We start from the raw sequence: 21,345 nt of genomic DNA, 5'->3' as shown, positions 1-21,345 counted from the left end.
CTTTTTTTTTTTTCCCCCTCCAAATGATTTTGAGTTTTGTTCCACATTGTTCTCCCTCTCTATCCAGGATCTCCTACATCCTGGAAGGAAGTTTTCTTTATTCATTACCAGGGGTGGGAGGGGAGGGTAGAGAACACTGTTAGATAGATAGAGATAAGTATTGATTTGGGTGAAGAGAAGGGCAATGTACCAAATGTGAGTGAGCAATATGGTGGCACTGAGGAAGAGAAAAGACATAGAGAGGTACACGGGAGGTACAGACAACAAATACGAACCCTTTTGCACATATAGTACTGTGTTGTCAGTGAAGGCAAACATGGGTATGTGGGTGGATAGATGGGTGGACAGGCTGAACTAGTAGTTATGTCTATGAAGCGGGGAGTGTACCCAAGAACATGTATAGGGTTGGCAGACAATGGTCCTATAAGTTTATGTGTATGATCTGAATTCCCAGGTGTATAGTAGAGCTGACAAGAGGCAAGGTGGTAGTCAGTGCTTGGCCACAGCCAGCTACCCAGAGGGACCGAGTAGTTGCACCTGTGGGCTCGGGGCCATAGTCACAGAGGACATCAAGCTTAATTGGCTTAACATACCACACAAAACATTGTTCCACCTCCTACTTTGGTGAGTAGTGATTGGGATTGTTCCACCTCCTACTTTGGTGAGTAGTGATTGGGATCTTAAAAGCTTGCAAGCTACCTTCTAGATGCAACGATGGGTCTCTCCTTGTTCAGAGCAAAGAAGAATGAAGAAAACCAAAAACTCATGGATGCAATCAGTCCTAGTGACTGATACACTATCCAATCTGCAGCCTATACGACTATGAGACCAGAAGAACTAGATGGTGCCTGGCTACCAATGTCAACCACTTGGAAGGGGATCTATGTAGGAGATCCAGGATAGAAAGGGAGAACAATGTGGACAAAACTCAAAATCATTTGCAGAAAAAAAAAGGGGGGGGGGACCAGGTTTGCTGGTCTGATAGAGCCTGGTGGAACCACTGAGACTATGGCCCTTAGCTGCCCTTTAGGTCTGGAATTGAACTCACACCTGTGGCTTCCAGCCAAACAAAAGATAGGCATATGAGTTGAACATTTACCTCAAGTAGATACACTCCTTGGAGAGAACAATCATGGGAGAAAGAAGGGCTACTTATGCACGGGGAGACAGCTCAGGGGGCAGGAGTGCATGGAGGGATGGATACAAACAAGAGGTAACTATGGGGAGGAAGTGGGAGGGGAGCTGTTGCATTGTGGTAAACTGTGGTCAATGTCACGAGACAAAGTATATGTGAACTGCTGTATGGAAAGTGAATTTGCTCTGTAAATCTTCACCCAAATCACAAAAAAAAAAAAAAAAAAAAAAAAAAAAAAAAAAAAAAATTAGAGGAATACTCATTAATGACCAAATAATGACCCTGTGATATGCAGATGACACAACCTTCCTTGTTGAAAGTGAAGAGGACTTGAAGTACTTAGTCATGAAGATGAAAGACTACAAGCTTCAGTATGGATTACACGTCAACATAAAGAAAACAAAAATCCTCACAACTGGACCAATGAGCATCATGATAAATGGACAAAAGACTGAATTTGTCAAGGATTTCATTTTACTTGGATCCAACACCCGTGAAAGCAGCCGTCAAGAAATCAAATGATGTGTTGCACTGAGTAAATGTGCTGCAAAAGACCTTTTTAAAGTGTTAAAGGGCAAAGATATCACTTTGAAGACTAAGGTATGCCTGACCTGAACCATGGTTTTTTCAATTGCCTCAAATGCATGTGAAAGCTGGAGAATAAATAAGGAAGACCAAAGAAAAATTGATGCCTTTGAATGATGGTTTTGGTCAAGAGTATTGAATATATATCATGACTGTTAGAAGAATGAACAAATCTGTCTTGGAAGAAGTAGAGCCAGAACGCTCTTTAAAAGCAAGGATGGTGATACTTCATCTCTCATACTTTGGTCATGTTATCAGAAGGATCCATGCCCTGGAGAAGGATATCATACTTGGTAAAGTGGAGGGTCAGTGAAAAAGAGGAAGATTGTCAATGGGATGGATAAACACAGTGGCTACAACAATGGGCTTGAGCATAGCAACTATTGTGAGGATGGTGCAGGGTCAGGCAGTGTTTCGTTGTGTTGTCCATAGGGGTGGCCATGAATTGGAACCAACACAATGACACCTAACAATAATAACAATAGTTCTTATAGTAGCCCATCTGATCTTCAGAACTCAAATTCTGGCATAAATATAGCTCTAAGGAAAAAAGTCAGATATGTTACAGTCAGAATCTTTGAGCTGAGGGATTATAAGTATTTTTGCTTTTATATTTTTTCATTTTGTACATTTTCTTTATGATTTCTATGATAATCAGGAGGAAAAGCAATACAAGATTTTTTTTTTTAATATATATATTCCTAGCTTCTTTCTTAAATCTTGGAGGACCAAGGGTGGGAGCAATTGTTCTTCTCCACAGATAGGGTAGAAAGACTCCATCTGTAGGTGACTTCATGTCAGTCACTTGGGGCCTCGACTGCCTCTGATGATGTTGAATGGCCAGATCCCAGGAAGTGTAGGGGCAGCCAGCGAGTGGGGTCAAGGGGAGCAGTCAGTGTTTTGGGGCACTAACTTCGGCGGCTCTAGACTGGAGTGTCCCTGCCTCCTTGTCCCTCTCTTTGTTGCCCTTTGCCAACAATGACAGGGAGAGGAGGAGGGTGACTGGGTCTGGCCTTGAGGCCTTTTCATCACAGAAAGCACTGCCAGCTCTCCCCTCTCAGAACCACTGCCATAAATGGATGAATTTTGCAGGACGGAGTCCCAGTAAGGATAATGACCAAAGCCTGTCCCCGCCCCCAAAGCAACAGACAGTCTCAACACCCTCACTCTGGAGTTGAGGAAGCTCAGAAGTAGAGAGGTGAAGTGACTGGTCCAAGCTCACACAGCTTGTAAGTGCCAGAGATGATCCCAGATGGTCTCAGGGCAAATCTTGCTGCATTGTAACCAATCTGAGGCCTCTTGAAGGGAAAAGGGCAGAAAAGAGAGGGAGGAAGAAGAAAGAAAGAAAGAAAGATGATGTTGGGAGAATGGATGGAAGGTAGATGACAGGAAGGAGGAGGATAAGTGGGATGGGGTGGTAATGAGTGAACCTGAGGCAGAAGGGGAGGTCAAAGAGCAGTTGAAGGCCTACTGAATCATGAAGTGACTTGCCATCCTCTCTTCTGCCTCAAAAAGGAGCCCTCGTGGTGCAATGGTTAAATGTTTGGCTACAAACCAAAAGCTTGGCAGTTCAAATTCACCAGCCACTCCATGGGAGCAAGATGGGGCAGTCTGCTTCTGTAAAGATTTGCAGCCTTGGAAGCCCTAAGGGACAGTTCTACTCTGCCCTATAGGGTTGCTATGATTCAGAATCCACTTGATGGTAAGGGGTTTGGTTTTTCAGTTTTGCCTTAGAATGGGTACCCCAGAAGTCACTGGGCTTAGCTTGCCTCAGATGTCTCTGACACTGGGGAGAAAACCTAGGCCAGGAAAGGTTCCTAGGAGACACCTCTTGATTCTGGAACATTCCTGTTCCCTCTCATCTAGCAGGACTGGCCAAGGACTGGACACTGAACTCCCTCTGAAAGGCACTTCCCCACCCTGCCATACTTATGGGGTGACTGATTCCACAGCCCCAGAAAAAGAATGTGGAAATGAAATATTGACAACCTAATCCATTTACATAATCAGCTCTCTTTTTTTCCTTCTCACAATTCAAACAACTTATTTATTTAGAGATCAAGCAACGACTGCTAATGACTTTTACACAAAGCACGCTAATAACGGGCCTGTGGAACAGAAGGGTAATCACAGCAGGAATTAGTTTTCTACTTAAACGTCCTTCCTTTGCAACATATCAATCTAATGTGTCCGATATTGCCATTAACAACCAGATGCATTGCTCAATTAAATTACAAAATGAGCTGCAAAGCCCTCGTTACATTTCGTGTTTAATTTACATCGGTTTCTGTCTATCTGGGGAGGCTTGCATTATTATGCCCGTTCAACTTTAATATGCTCGGCGATGATTTGGGGTAGGTTAATGCAGCTGTCACCTTCAAAATTAATGGAGGCAATTTTACAAAATATTAAACGCCAGGCGACCCGTTTAGGGGCAAACCCTATTGTACTCTCCTGTGGTTGATTAAAGCTTGCTAGAGGGCCTCTAGGCTTTTGGGGTTTCTTTTCAACCCCAGGATCATTGCAGGGCTCCAACATGAAGAAATATTTTGGATTATTTCTCCATTTGAGACATCTCGGCAGTGAAAGTCAAGAGAGTTGATGAGGTGAGGTCTACTGGTGTTGAGTCTAGCCAGCTGGAGCCTGGGGACTGCTCATCTCAAACAACAAATGTGCCATCTTCCTTCTCATGTGAAAGCAGAGTGAAATATAGGTGCCCTATCTAGTTTTGAGGAGCTTTGGTAGTGTAGTGCCTAAGGCACTTGACTGCTAACCAGAAGGCTGGTGGTTCAAACCCACCAGCCACTCCTCGGAAGGAAGATGGGGCAATCTACTTACGTAGTGATACTTCCTCGGAAACCCAAGGAGGGGTCGCTATGAGTTGGGGCCGACTCGACGGCACATAACAACATCTAGTTTCAAGGGAGCTCTGGTGGTGTAGGCCTAAGGCATTTGACTGCCAACCAGAAGGCTGGTGGTTCAAACCCACTAGCCACTCTTCGGAAGGAAGACTGGGCAATCTAATTCCGCAGAGATACTGCCTCGGAAACCCAAGGGGGAATCGCTATGAGTAGGGATTGACTCGACAGCAGTGAGTTTGGGCTTTTTGGTGTCTGGTTTCAAGTTCTCCCTGGCTCTTGTCTCTACTGGCTCATCCTAGGAGTTTCCTTCTTTGGTGGAGATGGTGGGAATGGGAAGGTGATCTCAATGCTTTAGAGCTGCCAGAGACTCAATCCCTATCAGAGGTTGGGATGGAGTCCCGCATGCCACCCCATATACTATGCCTGGGAAGCTCCTATAGATGAACATTGGCTTACAAAGGGATCAGATCTGACTTATAAAACCTTAGGCTGCAGATAAGCAAGCCCAAGGATAAAAATGGAAAATCTCTCCACTGGATAGCACTAAAGATTTGGGGCTGATTCCAATAAGAGCTGGAGGAGCTCTGATTACGTTGGTCAGCGCTAGAAGGACTCACTGGTTGACTGACCCTCAATCCCTGCTTCCTGGTGTTACCTGGGCAGGAGAGGCAGAGGAGTGGCAAAGAAATGTTTCTCTCATCCCACCTTGTCTGGGCAGAGGAACAAAATCTAGTGGCCAGAAATGAAACATGGATCCTATGGAACCATGATCCAGGGTGTGACAGCTTCCTTATCACGGTCCCCTCTCTGTGTGAAGAGACACATGTGGCTGAGGGTGAGACTTGGCTGGGGTCCTGAGGGCATATGTCTCCACAAGCTCGGAATTTATTCACCATCAGACCACTGGTTGTTGAGTCTCCTTCCTCCACAGCGCCTATCCTAACCTCATGGCATACATCTTCTGTATGTAAATGTATACATTGTTGTTGTTGTTGTTTGCCGTCGAGTCGGCCCCGACTCATAGCGACCCCTCCTTGGGTTTCCGAGGCAGTATCACTACGGAAGTAGGATTGCCCAACCTTCCTTCCGAGGAGTGGCTGGTGGGTTTGAACTGCCAGCCTTCTGGTGAGCAGTCAAGTGCCTTAGGCACTATGCTACCAGAGCTCCCTAATGTATACATACTGAATGTAAATGTATACACAGTCATTTCTCAGTTCTATGTTTTGTGGATTATCTACTCTGGAAGGTTGTTTTGACTCCAAAGCACTGGTGCCTCATTCAGTCTGCCCTCGGATAGCAGGCCTTCAGAGGATACAAACTGAAGACAGTATTCTTTGGGCAGAACTCATATTAGGCATAAAAATCCACTGTTGGAAGAAATCGTGCAAAATTTCTGAACTGATTTTGCATTCTCAGCTTCTTTGGATTATCTATGTCTACATGTCCCTGCATTAGCAGATAGTAGAGAATGGGTAGGAGGTGCTTACCTCCCTCCCCAAGGTGTTGTTGTTCTTGTTATGTGCCGAGTGGGACCGACTCATCGAGTGGGACATGACTCATAGTGACCCCTCCCTCGGGTTTCCAAGGCAGTGTCACTACGGAAGTAGATTGCCCAACCTTCCTTCCGAGGAGTGGCTGGTAGGTTTGAACCGGCAGCCTTCTGGTTAGCAATCAAGTGCCTTAGGCACTACACTACCACAGCTCCCCAAGGTAAGTCAATGCAAATTCAGGGCTTGGGTAACTGGGCTAGGGGAGGGGCTATGCTCTGCAGACTGAAGGCAAGGAAGGATGAGTTGATAAATCTTCCTGGCAGGAGACTTCACAATGCTTTCTGAGGAAGGAACCTGGAAGGTTGGCACAGAGAATCCTGAGGGGTGGCATATTAGCTATTACAGGCAAGGCTGTGGTGAACATTAGCAAGGCGAACAGCAAAGACAATAGTTAACACCCATTCTTACCTGTCTCCCATGTATCCAGCTGTGCAGTGGCACTGCCCTGTCACGTGGTCACACTGCCCTCCGTGGTGGCAAGGACAGTCTTGGCTGCAGTTCTGGCCAAACGTCCCTGGTGGGCAAGGCTGGGCACACACTGCTCCCTGAAACAGAGGAGGGAGACATGCATGGGTGGTGCTCCTGATGTGCCATCCTGAGGCCCCACCATCCTAGGAAGGACACAAGAGGCTACAGCCCAAGGGACCATCCATTCCCCCAGTGGAAGCACCAAAGGAAGCATAGATAACAGGACATCATGGCTCCAAAGCCCTCATTTTACAGATGGAGAGACTGAGGCCAATTTGTTCTCTAATTACTCAGTACACACTCAGTGAGTATACAAGGCACTGTGTACTAGGGATACAAAAAAATGAGTAAGACTTGATTCTTGTCTTCCCAGTCTACTAGGGGAGACAAACAAGCAAATAGGCAATTAAAGTACATGGTGCTAAGTGCTCTCACATTGGTATAAAGCACAAGGAAAAACAAAGAAGAGGATTCTGATGAAACATGGTGATTTGGAAGCATGTTATCTCAACTTCTTTCCCAAATCCAGCTAATTTAGGAATAAAGGGGGAGAGGGAGATATAAACTTACAAGGGAAATGAGAGGAGATAATAACAGATAAGAGCAGTTGCATCTTGGAAGATGGAAAAGCAGATAGAGAAGTAATGATTGACTTAGGTTTCTGCTTTCTCAGCAGTGCTAAGGGGCTGCAAAGGGAGTGTGAGAAGATATCAAGATGTGGGCTGATTAAGTCCTTTGTAACCTCAGACAGCTCAGGAATTGGAGACACCAGGCTCTGAAAGTCAAGGTGCAAGTGTAGTGAAAACAAGAAGACTCTTTAAAAGTTTATAAAAGAGGCACTTAAACCCCAGATCTCTTCTCTGCTACCCCCTAGCTTCAAACAGCCAAGTCAGGTAGAAGACCGATGGTTTACTGTTGGAGAAGCTGACCCACATAGACTTTGGATGATGCAGCGACACCAGGCACTGCTGAGAGTGGGGGTGCTGTGCTGAAAATGAGGGACATGTGGAACTCTGACTGCTCAATGATCAGAACCTCTGTTCTCTTCCCATGCTCAGCTCCCAGAATGCTGACTGCCAGACTATACTCCCTCTGGCAAGAGTCTTTTCTGGGGAAAGTTGATGAGCTCAAGAGAAAAGATCTACAGATACTGACATCTGAGGGTTTCATCAGCCAACAAGCCTGGCACAGTCCCTCAATTCCAGGCTTCAAGCAGTTTTCTGAGGCTCATCAGACATTTGAAATAATGCTCTGGCATGAAAGATGAAGAACAAAACAAACAAATAAAAAAGGAATACAGAGGAAACAGAAACTGTGCAGGAAACAAAGTTTAAAAAAGAAAAACCCTATTATAATTAAGATGAATATCCTTTGGTAGTTATAAGAAAGATATTATATCCAAGAAAGAATGAAGTGCTATAAAAGGGAATATGCAGAGAATAGTAAAGAATTTTTGAACATTTAAAATAAAGTAGAAGAAATTTTTAAAAAGGTAATAGAAGGGCTGAAAGATAAAGCTGAAGAAATCCCTCACAAAGTAGTACAAAAAAGACAGTGAAATTGAAACTAGTGGAGAAGCCATAAGAAAATCAAGAGTCTATCTGTAGGTCAGACATTAATGAATGGGGTTCCAGACAATGGGGAAGAGGAAACAGAGGAGAGTAAATTATCCTAATAATAATAATAATAATAATAATAATGTAAGAAAACATCCCAGAATGAAAGGGTAAAAAGTTTGGATTACCAAATTGAAAGGGCCTACAGAATGAATACCCAAGGAACTCTCGTGGTGGAGTGGTTAAAGCATTTGCTGCTAAGCAAAAGGTCAGTGATTTGAATCCACCAGCTGTTCCATGGGAGAAAGATGAGGCAGTCTGCTTCCATAAAGATTTACAGCCTTGGAAACCCTATGGGGCAGTTCTACTCTGTCCTAAAGGGTTGCTATGAGTCAGACTCAACTTGATGGCAATGGATTTGTGCTCAGCAATAAGTGAAAAAAGACCCACATCGAGGTGTATAATTGTAAATTTATATATCTGTATGAATGAAGAAATCATCCTCAAAGTTTTCAGAAAGAAGAAAATGGCTACATACAAAATAATGGGGGGCAGGGAGTGAGACATCTTAACTAGAAGTTAAAAGACAAACGGAGAAATACCTCATAGTTAGTTAACCTTCTATGAACACTTTCTCAGGAAGTACTAGAAAATTTGTTCCACCAAAATGAAGAAATTAATCAATGTTACTGAATATCATGTATAAAAATTGTTGAATGGGAGTGGGTTTTACTGTATTTTCACCAAAAAACAAAATAAAATATTTTTTAAAAGAAGACATGGTTTCCAGGAAATGGGGAATCCAACAGAGGAGAGAGGTGAAAGGAAGTCCCAGGATGACAACTGTGAAGCAGGCCTAGAGAGCAGAGTTAGGATGGGAACAGAAGAATGGGTTAGAAAGGGTTGTTCTCACTAAGAAAGAAAAAAAAAAAAATCCTAATTCAGAGATTTGTCTTGATGTGTCTGACCTTACTGAGAGGTTTTTAAAGTTCTGTCAGCATTTTAGGGATACATTGGTAATAATACATGTGAGGACATATTAATAAAAACAGAATGATTTAGCCAAAAATGGTAATATAATCTATTGGGAGGGTAGGGAAAGGTACTGTGCTTGTGTGCACGTGTTATGTGTGTGTGTGTGTGATAGAGCTAATTCCTATTCTTGTACAGTAGGAAGTCAATAGATGATGAATGTTTAAAATGGAAAAGTCAGGAAATGGTAGTAAGTCATGTTATGTAGAAATATGGAGGGGTACCTAAAAGATTTGAAAATGGCAGCCTTTTGGAAGTGGGATTTCTGAGGGAGGAAGAGTACTACTGTTTTATCTACTTCTATCTATCTATCTATCTCTCTATCTTCAATTTTAGCCTTATGGTATTGTATGAGTTTTAAAATGAAGTCCCTAAGTTATGAATAAGATCTGTTCCTGTGTCTTTAAGAACTGGTAGGTAATCAGCCTATATGACCATGAGACCAGAAAAACTAGATGGTACCCGGCTACCACTGTCAACCACTTGGAGGGGGATTGGTGAAGGAGATCCTGGATAGAGTAGGAGAAAAATGTGGAACAAAACTCAAAATCATACAAAAAGATCAGGTTTGCTGGTCTGATAGAGCCTGGTGAGACCCCTGAGACTATATCCCCTAGCCACCCTTCAGGTCTGGAACTGAACTCACTCCTGTGGCTTCCAGCCAAACAATAGACAGGCATATGGGGTGAACATCTACATCAGGCAGATACACTCCCTGGAGCGATTAATGGTGGGAGAACAGAATGGCAGTGTTTGCATAGGTAGATAACTGAGGTGGTGTGTGAGGGGTGCATGGGTGGGAAGGACACAGGGAAGAGGTAACCACTGGGAGGAAGTGGGAAGAGAGCTGTTACACTGTGGGGAACTGCAGTCAATGTCATTACAAAATGTATATGAACTGCTGTATGGAAAATGAATTTGCTCTGTGAACTTTCACCCAAATCACAATAGAAATAAAAAAAAAAAAGTAGGTAAGTGGAACCAGGTGTACATGGTTCTTATTTAGTCTTAATTTAGCACAAGAATAGGATGGAAGCCTTTTCAATGGTTTAAAAGCTGCATGTGTAGCAGTCATCTACAATCCTGAAGGTGATTATTATGAAGAATTTGTTGCCAGTAGGGGTTGGTTCAGTGGTTCAATGGTATCAAAGTGAGGGCAAATCAAATGCAAGTAGGAAGGTGTGGTGGTTATGTTTTTGTGTCAACTTGGCTGGGCCTGGTTGAGTGGCTGGGCAGCTGGTGGTAGTTATTCCCCATGATGAGACTGGCAATCAACTCCATAGTGGGATCTACCACAAGCAGCTGAGTAGCTGCCTTTGGGATGTGATCTGCTTCCTGTATATAAGGAGAAGCCTTGGGAATGAATGGTCGCTAGCTTATGGCACCTTGAACCCTGTATGTAACCGTGTCATTGCTCAGCATCCTGCTATGCTCTGCCGACCTTGGGACTTACAATGGACTTAAGTTAATGGCCTGCCATGTGGTTTGGTAACATTGGGACTGTGCCTTTTTACTTGTCAATCTTGGAGCTTCTCAGTCTCAGCAGCCAGCAGCTGTCTGAGTGAAGAAGAGCCTCTAGCTCCAGTGGGCTGGGAGCAGGAGGTAGAGCTGGACCGCAAGGTTGAGGGGCTTTCACCCAGCCCCTAGAGCCTGGCACTTTGAACTTGGACTTAAAGCCTCCAAATTTTAAGAATAAACTCTTGCTTGTTTAAGGCATCCCATTTGTGGTATATTCCTGTCAGAGCGGCACTAGATAACCAGAACAGAAGGAGTTGTTTGCAACCTGGGGACTGCCTATAAACATATAAATCTTGGGTTTTGATCGAACAGAAATCTGAACCTACTCTTGTGGCCCTTCCACTCACTCACCTACCAGAGATAGTTATTTCTCTTACGGAGATTGAGGGTTACTCCACAATTAATTCATCAATTAGTTCAAAACACAATTATTAAGTACCAATTACTGTCAACTTTGAGGAAACTAGTTTAGTCAGGAAAATATTCCAGACTAGAATCATCTTTTAAGATTACAAAACTTACTTGTAAGAATTCAGTGGGAGGCCTTGTAGCCCAAATTTCTCCTCTACCCACAAAAGTCAGGGGCTGAGAGAAGAGGCTTAAAGGGGTTCAGAAAAACACGGGTTGAGGGGATCATGGGGGTAGCCCAAGCACAGCAGGTGTATGCCTTTCTCACTGCTCTCATAAGCTCTAGGGATTCTTGAGGGAAAAGAGGAGTCTTTCTGGCCACTGTCTGAGTCGGTCATCTACAGTCCTGAGGACACTCTGACCCTGAAAGCACATTTGGAACCATCTTAAGGGCTGTGTGTTATACTTCCCATTCCCTCAAATCTGAGCAGTGTGGCCCTCACGCACATGCACTTACACACACACACACACACACACACACACGGGATGCAGTTGCCTTTCTCCTCCACACTCTGAGACTCCACCAGGAACCCCTTGCCCAGGAGGTCAGTGGGAAAGTCTGATGCGTATAATACTTCCCTCCAACATTTCCCGGAGAAAACCAAGCCTCTCTGAAACTTTCTAGACAGGTGGGCAAATACCTCTTTTAATTTCTGTTCAGGAGTCCCAAACTGTAGGAAATTCCCATTTCCCTCTTTGGTCTCTCCTTGAGCTTGAGCTCATGGGGCCTAAAATAATTTGATACCTTGGAAGTCCAACTGCCTGGTGTGATGGACTCAAAGTCAAGAGTTGGGCCAAATCCCAGCTCTGCCTCCTCCCAGATGTCTGACTAAGGACAAGTCATATGATTGTTCTGAGCCTCAGTTTCATCATCTATAAAAGGGGAATAGTAATCCCCTGTCTCCCAGGTGGTTGTGAGGATGAAATGAGAATAGAGATGTGAAGGAACCTAGTAGGTGCTTAAAAATGAGATTAAACCAAAAAAACCAACCCACTGCCATCGAGTTGGATCTGACTCATAACGACCCCTCCCTGGGTTTCCGAGGTGGTATCACTAGGGAAGTAGATTGCCCAACCTTCCTTCTGAGGAGTGGCTGGTGGGTTTGCACCATCAGCCTTCTGGTTAGCAGTCAAATGCCTTAGGTACTATGCCACCAGAGCTCCCAAAGAGAGATTACTTAATATTAATTAAATCCAAGTTGACACCTGATAAGGCAGCATGTGGAGGGAGCCCAGTATAATCTAGAACTGAAAAGAGCAGAGGAAAAGCACACACCTAATGCTGGATGGAAGAACAGCCTTGTGAGGAGGTACAGGGGGAGAGAGCAGACAGGAAAGTGTCAGCTTAAGAGAGAGTTGTGCCCTGATGGGTTCTCTCTGGCCCTATGGTCAACTGAGTCTATGTCTCCAGTTGTAACGGGATCTTGGGCTGTGTGACATCTAGGAGGCTGGAGATGAGGGTAAGGTGATAGTTTTGCTTATTTCATAATTAGCTAAACCAAATGATTTTCTCAAAATCTGGAAACCAGTCACACTGTAAGAGGACCATGGCTAATTAGAACACAAAAAGGGAGATGGCCAAATAGTGAGAGGCCTTAAAGTCAAGGCAATTTGCATGGAGAAGAGACAATTCAGCCTCTCCAAACATCTGAAGGCATTTATAATTATCATGTGTCCCAGGATAACATGGACACCCACAATAAGCATTGAACAGCGTTGATGTGGGTGCTGTGGAGGGTATCCTGGCCACAGACCGAGATGCAGGGCTCCATCAGTCACCGAGTCATTGCATCCAATCATCTATAATTCTACAGGCTTAGCTACAAACACCATTGTTTGGTCCTCCAAGATAACTGGCCCTATTTCCCATTTCCTCAGCCCCTTCTCCCTTAAGTCCTGTTATTCCCTTTGGTGTGTGTATGCGTTAGAGAAGTATGCAGACACATACTATATCCAACTTCCACTATTTGACTGGGAACTCCTTAGGGGGTCATCACATCTCCTCCTACCTACTTCCGCATCTGTCTGCAGTGTCCACACTCATCAAACACCTCACATCCGGTTTCTCTCTTTTGAAAGCTCTCAGTGCTTAAAAAAGAGGGAAAATAAGTCCCCCAGCTCTTTGCAAAGCCCCCTCCTGGAAGGGCTCACCCTAACTGGGCAAAAGGAATTGTCTTAGAGGCATATTCAGGGCCATATTCAGGTTAGGAATCCCTAAGAAGGGGCCTAGAGGGCTGGAGTTCCTGGAGCCTCTTCTCCAGCTCCTCACCATCTGCCAGTCCTTCTGGGAGCTGCATGGTGTGTCGTGTATCAATCATATGATTTAGATCTCTGAGTGGGAAAATGCATGGTTAAAACCACATGGGGCCAACGTGAAAGTGACGCAATGGAGGATGATGATGAAGGGGATGACCTTTCTCCCCAGTACCCTTTCCTTGGCCCCAGCCTGTCCCTAGGAGGAGCCTTAGGCTTGAACTGCAGATTCATTATACAGTGACTCTGCATGCACGAGGGGTATTAATAATTCATACAAATCTGCAAGTTAAATGCTGTGTCAAAAATAGAAATGCAATTGTCTACAATAAAATTAAAAACATAAAGTCCTCAAATCCAAAAGCTTCTATCGAATCGACAGTTTCCTGTCATCCTCTCACTGTGCTGGGGGAGAAAAAATACATCCATCCATGTGCTGCTTTCTCCCTTCCCCTTCTTGACCCACCAGCCTTCCTCGGTCTCTCCGGAGAGGCCTTCCCATTCACAGGGCCTGCCTCCAGCCTTGCTCTGCCCGCACTACAGCCTGATCCCACCTCTCTGCTTTGCTGCTGGGCCTCAAAGGCCCAGATTGGAAGTGGATTTCCAGAAGCTGGCAAGCCATGGGAGGGCTTTTCCAGAGAGCAATTCAGGATGGGAGAAATGGGCAGGTGTAGGAGAAGTGCAGCAGTATCTGTGTCCTCTTCAGAAGAGACAGAAAGACATCAAAGATGGGATTCAAGACTCAGGAGATGTGGATTCTAGTTTCGTCTGAGTCCTAAGCAGCAATGTGGCCTGGGGGAGGTCACTTATCATGCCTGGGCTTCAGCTTCCTTATCTGAGAAAGGAATGTACTGACATCCTACCCATCACCACTGCCAGAGTTGATTCCAGCTCCTAGTGCCGCTATAGGGCAGAGTAGAACTGACCCATAGGGTCCCCAAGGCTGTAAATCTTTACAGAAGCAGATGTTTCATCTTTCTCCCATGGAGTGGCTGGTGGGTTTGAATACCTGAAGCTGCTTTAGGCTAGCGGTTAAGTGCCTTAACCACTGCACTACATTTGACTGCTAACCAGAAGGCTGGCAGTTCAAACCCACCAGCCACTCCTCGGAAGGAAGGTTGAGCAGTCACTTCCGTAGAGATACCAGCTCAGAAACCTAAGGAGAGGTTGCTATGAGTTGAATCTGTCTCGACGGCAGTGAGTTTGGCTTTTTTTTTTTTTAATCAGAGCTCCTTACTGACAAGTGGTACCTATATAAGACTGTAGACTCTGTTTGTTTTTATGTGAAATCTTACTAGAATCTCAATATGAAAAATAAAATAGGTAGCATGGGGTTAGAGAGCCAGAGCCCTAATTATTAAGCTCCCTGTCCCCACTTCCAGGGTCAAGGAACCCTATCATTAACCTAAACCCTAACCCTAACTCTTATTTAGAAATGGAGATTCCTGGGCCCCAAATGGTCTTGGGCTGAGGAGCTTGGGAATCTGTATCGAACCTATCCTGAGTGATGCAATTGTGCAGCCAGGCTTGGAGACTGCTGGACCGGATGATCTCCAAGGCCCTTTCCTACTCCAAAAAAAGAATCTGACAGTCTGTGGCTGAGTTGATGAACCCTTCAGGCACTGCTCCTGCCTGCCTCCCATGACCTCAGCATCCAAAGCCTCCCAGAATATCCTAGTCCTGTTCAACAGCCTGTCCCGTCTGGCTTTGTGCAGCCTCAGTTCCCTGGGGAGGCAGCTGGTGGTATCGCTGAGCTTTCCCTGAAACAGAATATATCACTGGAGAGTCAGAGGCAGGGATGAAGCCCAGGAAAGTCAGCCTCAGCCTACTCGCAGTTTCTGAGGAGCTTGGGTCTGCAGGGGCACTGACAGGCGGAGCATGTTGGTGAAAATGAGGCTTGTGGATCATCTTGGCATCCAGGGATATGAAACAGCAACTGTAGAGCACTTCAGAGTTTGCAGAGCACTTCTAGCATGGACTGTTTCTGAGCATCCTGCCAACAATGGGAGTTTTGGAGGGCAGGGATTACTGTTTCTATACCCATTTTGCAGATGGGGAAGCAGGTGACTGGAGTAGCTGAGGGCTTTTTGCAGGGTTGGCAGCGATGTGAGAACAGAATTTAGGCCTATGAGGTTATAAATCCCATTCCCCTTAATCATAATGATTCTTCCCAGACACAATACCTAGGCTGACTGAGGCTGCACCCAGAGTACTTGTTAAAGTATGGATTTGCTCATGTACTTCCTGCCCCAGATCCACAGAAGCAGAATGTGTGTGTGTGTGTTTGTGTGCATGTGTGCTGGGAGTAGAAGCTGGGAATCTGAAGTTCCAGATGGTCCATACTCTGCTGTCTCCCTTCTTCTCCAGCCCTTACACCATAGCCTTTCTGCCACATCAGTCCAGAGACCATGGCAGTGCATGTGTATACATGTGCCTAAAGCTAAAGCCAATTTTATGGGAATCCTTCAACTCCTTTCTACATGGGGACCACTGGCTCAGAGAGGTTAAGTAACTTGCCTCAGTGCACAGCACTTAAATAGCAGATCTGGGATTTAAAGCTGTGCCCATTGTCTAAGATGCCCTATTCCCATGAAGTGGGAAAAGAGTATTCAAGGCAGGAGAAGAATTTAGCCCTCCAAGATGCCTGTGAGTTAGGGACATGCACACTTTTCACAGTGCTCCATCCAGATCCTCCAGGGCCACCTACCGTCCAGCCTGGGTGGCAGGCACATTCACCAGTGATGTGGTGGCAAGTGCCCCCATTCTGGCAGGGGCAGCGCAGCTCACAGTGAGCCCCATGACTCCCAGGTGGGCACAGCTCCTCGCAGCTGCATGGAAAAAGCAAAGATGTTAGGCACTGCAGCATTCAGGTGAGGTGTCGGGGCCCCAAGGCTGCCAGTCCTAATGCTCCAGGGCTCCCCAGGAATTGGTGAGTTCACCGTCACTAACATTGCCTGTGTTAAGGCACAGGCTCAGTTTAATGCTTCTTCCTGACAGGAGGGGAAGTGCAGTGTGCCTGAGCCATTAATTGTGGGAATACTTAAGAGTGTTTTTCTGGGGAAGGAAGACTGAAGAAGGCCTCCTGAAAAGGATGTTTTATTGGGCCTTGAAAACTAAGTGTTTTCATCAGGAGAATGGAAGGAAGGGCATGCCAGGCAGAGGAAACAGCATGAGCAAAGGCACTGAGGGGTGGACATAGATCCTGCCTGCAAGATTGCCTAGATTCAGAGAAGGGGAGAATCTAGGATGTGTCCCATCTGGGCTCTGGAAAGCTCCCAGCTACCTTGCCCAGCTCATGTGCAGGGACTGAGCCCTGCTGAGAGGTAGGAGAGGGCTAGCATGGGGTCTTGGTTTTGGACCTTAACCCACTGGCCCTAATCTCCAGCTCACTAGGTCCTGGGAGCTGGCCAGGCATTAGGAAAGCAACACCTTCAATGAAGGATGTCTCTACAGCCGAAGTACTTGGTCCCCCTCAGGACCTAGGGCTGTTGGGGGAGGCCACAGAGCCTTCCACAGGCTTGTGAGAAGTTCAGTCTTGCCGCTGAGGGGGTCTCGGCTAAGCAGTCTTGGAGGTCCCTATGAAATAGAATCTCCAGGGCACTGGAGTGAAAGGTTGTTTGGGCTCTGATGGGAGAAGGTGGAGAGGAACAGGCAAAGCACATCCAAATCAGCTTGTGGTATCTGCCCAGAACCCTTCCCTTCTCCCTACTCCAAGTTTCTTAGAAGAATCAGGCCCCATGAAGAGGTACATTTGGGTTAAGATCAGAGGAGATTTGCAAGCTAAAATCTTGGGCCTGGTGCTCAGGGCTGGGCCTCTTCCCCTTGACAAGGGAGGGCTTTCTGGGGGAGTTTGATTGGTGCTCTTGGTCTTGGGAGCCCCCAACCAAACCCACTGCCATCTAGTCCATTCTGCGAACCTCACTGGGTTTCCAAGACTGTAAATCTTTATGGAAGAAGATCGCCTCATCTTCCCCTGGCAGAGCAGGTTATGGGTTTGAACCGCTGACCTTCTGGTTAGCAGCCAAATGTCTTACCCATTGTACCACCAGAGATCCTGTGGGAGTGCCCAGCCATGTGAAATCTTAGGTTGGACCTGTTGCCATGGGGCCTGGATGGCTGAGATCTGAGGCCCTCCTGGACTTGAGGTCAGAACGTAGGAGCATTTGCAACTAGGTTTGTCTGGACCCCTTCCGCTCCTACCACCTTACCTACCCGCCAGGAGCCCCAGGTCTGGCTGCTCAGCAGCGGTGAGAACAGACCAGTTGCTTCCTCTTAACCCCACCCGCCCCGCCCTGCCCCGCCATCCCAGTCCAGCTCGCTCGCGCTTTACTCACTAGACGCCGGTGTAGCCGGGCGCACAGAGACACTCGCCGGTACGGGGGTCACAGCTGGCACCGTGGTGGCACTGGCATGACAGCTGGCATCCCTTGCCGTGGGTTCCGGGTGCACAGAGCTCCTCGCAGCGCCAACCTCGGAAGCCAGCGGCGCACACACAGGCGCCGGTGATGGGGTTGCACAGGGCACCATTCTGACACTGGCACCGGTTGCTGCAATGGGGGCCCCAGTGGTCGCTGTCGCAGCCTGCAAGAGAGGGGCGGTCAAGTCTGAGGGGCCTCGGCTGGCTCTCCTTGGGGCAGAGATTCAGAACCAGTGCCCAAGAGGTGTCCCATCTCTGCAACCTGGACAGGAGACAGCAAAGGGTGTCTGGGGGAAAGCCTTGGGGCCTAATTACTTCCATCTCCTCTTCCACCAAGCCATCCAAAAATCATAGGCTAAGAACTGGAGGGAGCTTTCTTCAATAACATTTCATCCAACCAAATAGCTGCCCTGAAGCCTACTCTCCCATATTGAAATTCTGGAGCCTCAGGCCATCAAACACCTTTTGTCTTTGTTAAAAATAAAATCTTTTCTTGGTTGGCTGCTTTTCTTTGTTCAACTCAGCCAGGTTCCTTCTGGCCAGATAGGCCACCCTTCTTCTCTGGTTGAACTCTGTCCCCTTCTTGGTGCCTCCCCAGCCTAGGACAGCTCCCACTTTCTCTATCTTCCCTGCCCCCTTCCCCACACTCACTGGTTTTCTCACTCTTAATCTCACTCTGCGAACATTTTTTCTAATTCCCTGCCCCTCTGCTGGCTCCAGCTCCCTGTCACCCTTTCCATCTATCTCTCCTGCTTCTTCTCCCTTTCTGTAATGTCTCCCACCTCAGGTTGCTTCATCTTCAGTTCAGTTTCATTACTTTCCAAGTAACCAGCTTCAGAAGGAACAGGAGAAAGAAATGTTTCTCTAGGAGGTGATACTTTTCAAGATCTTTATATATAATTAAATGTTTCAAAGAGTGATTATCTGAGCTTGCTTTGCAGAAGTTCACAGTCTACAGCTGTGGAAAAGGGCTCATTTGGAGCTCCAGGAGGGTCACCCAACCTGTTTCCACTTCCCATTCTGACCCTCACCTGATGCATGCCCAACACACAAGTAACAGGATGTCCTCAAACTATAAGCTCATTCATGTGCATTCTAGGGTAGGGGTAAGGTGTAAAGTTCAAGCATAGACAGGCACAAAAAATGTTCTTAAAGAAGTTCAATGGAAGGGAAGATCGCTCCTAGTTAAGATCTAAGAATTTCTAGAAGAGAAAACATCTAAATTGGGCTTTCTGCCTGATAGAGTGACCAGCCATCCCAGTTTCTCCAAGACTGTTCTGGTTTTAGCACCGAAAGACCCACATTCCAGGAAATTCCTCAGGCCTGGGTAAACCAAGGTGGCTAGTCACTCTACTGCTTGAAAACATGGAGATGACCAGTTGACTGTGCTGCAGTGATTTCAGGATTTAAACACTCAGAGAGGAAAGAGTATGGGGGAATGTAGTTGGGGAAGATTTGGTTGGGGTAGGCTCTGTATGAACAAAGATACGGTGGCACTATGTATTGGGTCAGTACGAGAGCACAAGGTTCTAATACAGTCAATAAGTATGTGAGATCTTTGGGGCCTAAAGGATTGGTGGAGGGATCATTCCATCAGCGCCATCAGCTCCCCTATGTGCCCCTCCCACATGTGGACTAGGGACCCATGGTCAACTGAGGCTGCCCATTATCCTTTAGTAGACAGAACCACCCTAGATGTGGAATCCCAACCACCGTATCTTGGTTCACTCCTTTTTCATCTGAACTCCAAATATTCACACATACAACTCAAGCTGCCCAGTTATAAATGAGCCTCACCCTGCACTGGGCAAAACTCAAGCCCAGGTATAGTTACAACCTCTACCCACACTGAAAAAGGCTCACAGGACAGAGGTTGACTAAGTATCCAACAGTTCAGCATCTCCCACACCACACTCTCCCTGGGGGCATACAATAAATGAGTGGAATGACCAGCAAAATTACCCACATGTTATTTCTCTCTTTTTGTTGCCAAGCACATGTAGTTAAACTCACATAAGGTTAAAGTACATATGATGCAACTCCATTGTAATAATAATGACAGTCACATTTTAAATGTTTACTATGTACCAGGCACCATCCTAGAAGTTTTATATACATTATTAAGATTTAATCCCCATAACAATCCTGTGAGTTAGGTATTATCCCCCCATTTTACAGATAGGAACATAAAGGGTCAGACAGGTTAAGTGATTGCCCAATGTCATAGCCAAGGGCAAGACCAGGTTTTCTGATTCCAGCTTGTTCCACTACACGTACTGTGACACTTTGCACGGGAATAGTTACAAGGAGAGAAATTGAAAGCCACCACTGGGGCAGAGTGGCAGCTGCAAAGCACAATGGCAGGGACACTATGGAGACCAGACACCTACCTCTCTGCTTATCACTGTCAACAACCCTAGGATCCAGAACACGGGATTCCCTTCATTAGTTAGGGCTACAGTCACTGACCTGAGACCTTGGCTCCACACTAAACTCTTGGAGTCCAAATCTAGTTTGTCCCTGGTGCATTCCAGGGCATAAAGTTATACTTTACTCCATTCTCTCCCCACACAGTCAAAAGCCTATAGGAAGCAAAACTATGCCTCTGATCAGGAAGCAGGTATACTGTCATAAAGTCTTGGACTTCATGACAAGTAACTTGGATGCTTTCATTCTCCCACGTTTTATTCAACATGTCCCAGGGTGGTGCAAATGATTGACATGTCTGGCAGCTAACCAAAAGGTTGGGGATTAGTGTCTACCCATAGGAGCCTTGGAAGAAAGGCCTGGCACTCTACTTGTGAAAAGTAAGCCAGTGTTAGGTAGAAAATAGTAATAGTAATAATAAGCCACTGGAAATCCTATGGAGCCTAGCTCTACTCTGACACACATGGAGTTGCCTTGAGTCGAACCTGGCCCGAAAGTATCCTGCCCTCTTGGAGTGCACAGTCTAGTGGGGACAAAGATGCTGGAGTAGATTTCAAGGTACACAGTGAAAGTGCTATAATAGGGTTTGTTCAAGGTGTTAGAAGCACATGAGTGAGTCTGAACCCAGACTGGAGGAGTTGGAGAAAATGTCCTCAGAGAAGACACTAGAGGGAGAGGTAGGGGTGGAGAATGGTTGTAGGCAGAGGAAATTATAGATGTACAAGCTTGGAGGTGGGGCAAACGTGACATATAAGAGAAAATGAAAAAAAAAAAAAAATGTGTGACTGGAGTGTAGACTGTATGGCAAAGATAGTCAGATTCCTGGGCAGGGGTCTCAAGACCAAGGGCCTTGTGAACAAAGTTAAGGGGTGTATACTTCATACAAGGACAGCGGGAACCTCTGAAAGTACTTTAAGCAGAGGACTGAGGTAAGCAGGTGTGGCTGTAGAAAGATTACTTTGGTGAGAATAAACTTGAGGGAGTGCAGTCAGAGTGGGGTAGGCAGCCAGGCTGGGATTGGGGGAGAGTGCAGTTATAATAGGCAAGATTGTGGGGGCCTTGGTTAAGGCAGTAGCATTGAGGATGGAGAGAAGTAGACAGATTCCAGCTATATTTATGAGGTAGAACCTGCAAG

The 21,345-nt window shown here is 46.1% G+C and overlaps 1 protein-coding gene across 1 annotated transcript in view; it reads right to left on the bottom strand.

The window, feature by feature from the left end:
- The window catches only part of MEGF11 (multiple EGF like domains 11), a 306,691-nt gene that overhangs the window by 78,336 nt on the left and 207,010 nt on the right, over nucleotides 1–21,345 (bottom strand). Inside the window, exons 5-7 of the mRNA XM_042783088.1 lie at nucleotides 17,701–17,947; nucleotides 16,074–16,194; nucleotides 6,540–6,676 (exon numbers count right to left, since the gene is read on the bottom strand). Coding sequence (XP_042639022.1) covers nucleotides 6,540–6,676; nucleotides 16,074–16,194; nucleotides 17,701–17,947 — 505 coding nt within the window. The remainder of the gene's footprint in view (nucleotides 1–6,539; nucleotides 6,677–16,073; nucleotides 16,195–17,700; nucleotides 17,948–21,345) is intronic.

Source organism: Orycteropus afer, unplaced genomic scaffold, assembly GCF_000298275.1.
Source record: "Orycteropus afer afer isolate SDZICR_OR568_19922 unplaced genomic scaffold, OryAfe1.0 scaffold00015, whole genome shotgun sequence".
Classification (NCBI taxonomy): Eukaryota; Metazoa; Chordata; class Mammalia; order Tubulidentata; family Orycteropodidae; genus Orycteropus; species Orycteropus afer.
The sequence above is the reverse complement of the archived record's forward strand: the minus strand, read 5'-3'. Positions and strand labels throughout refer to the sequence as shown.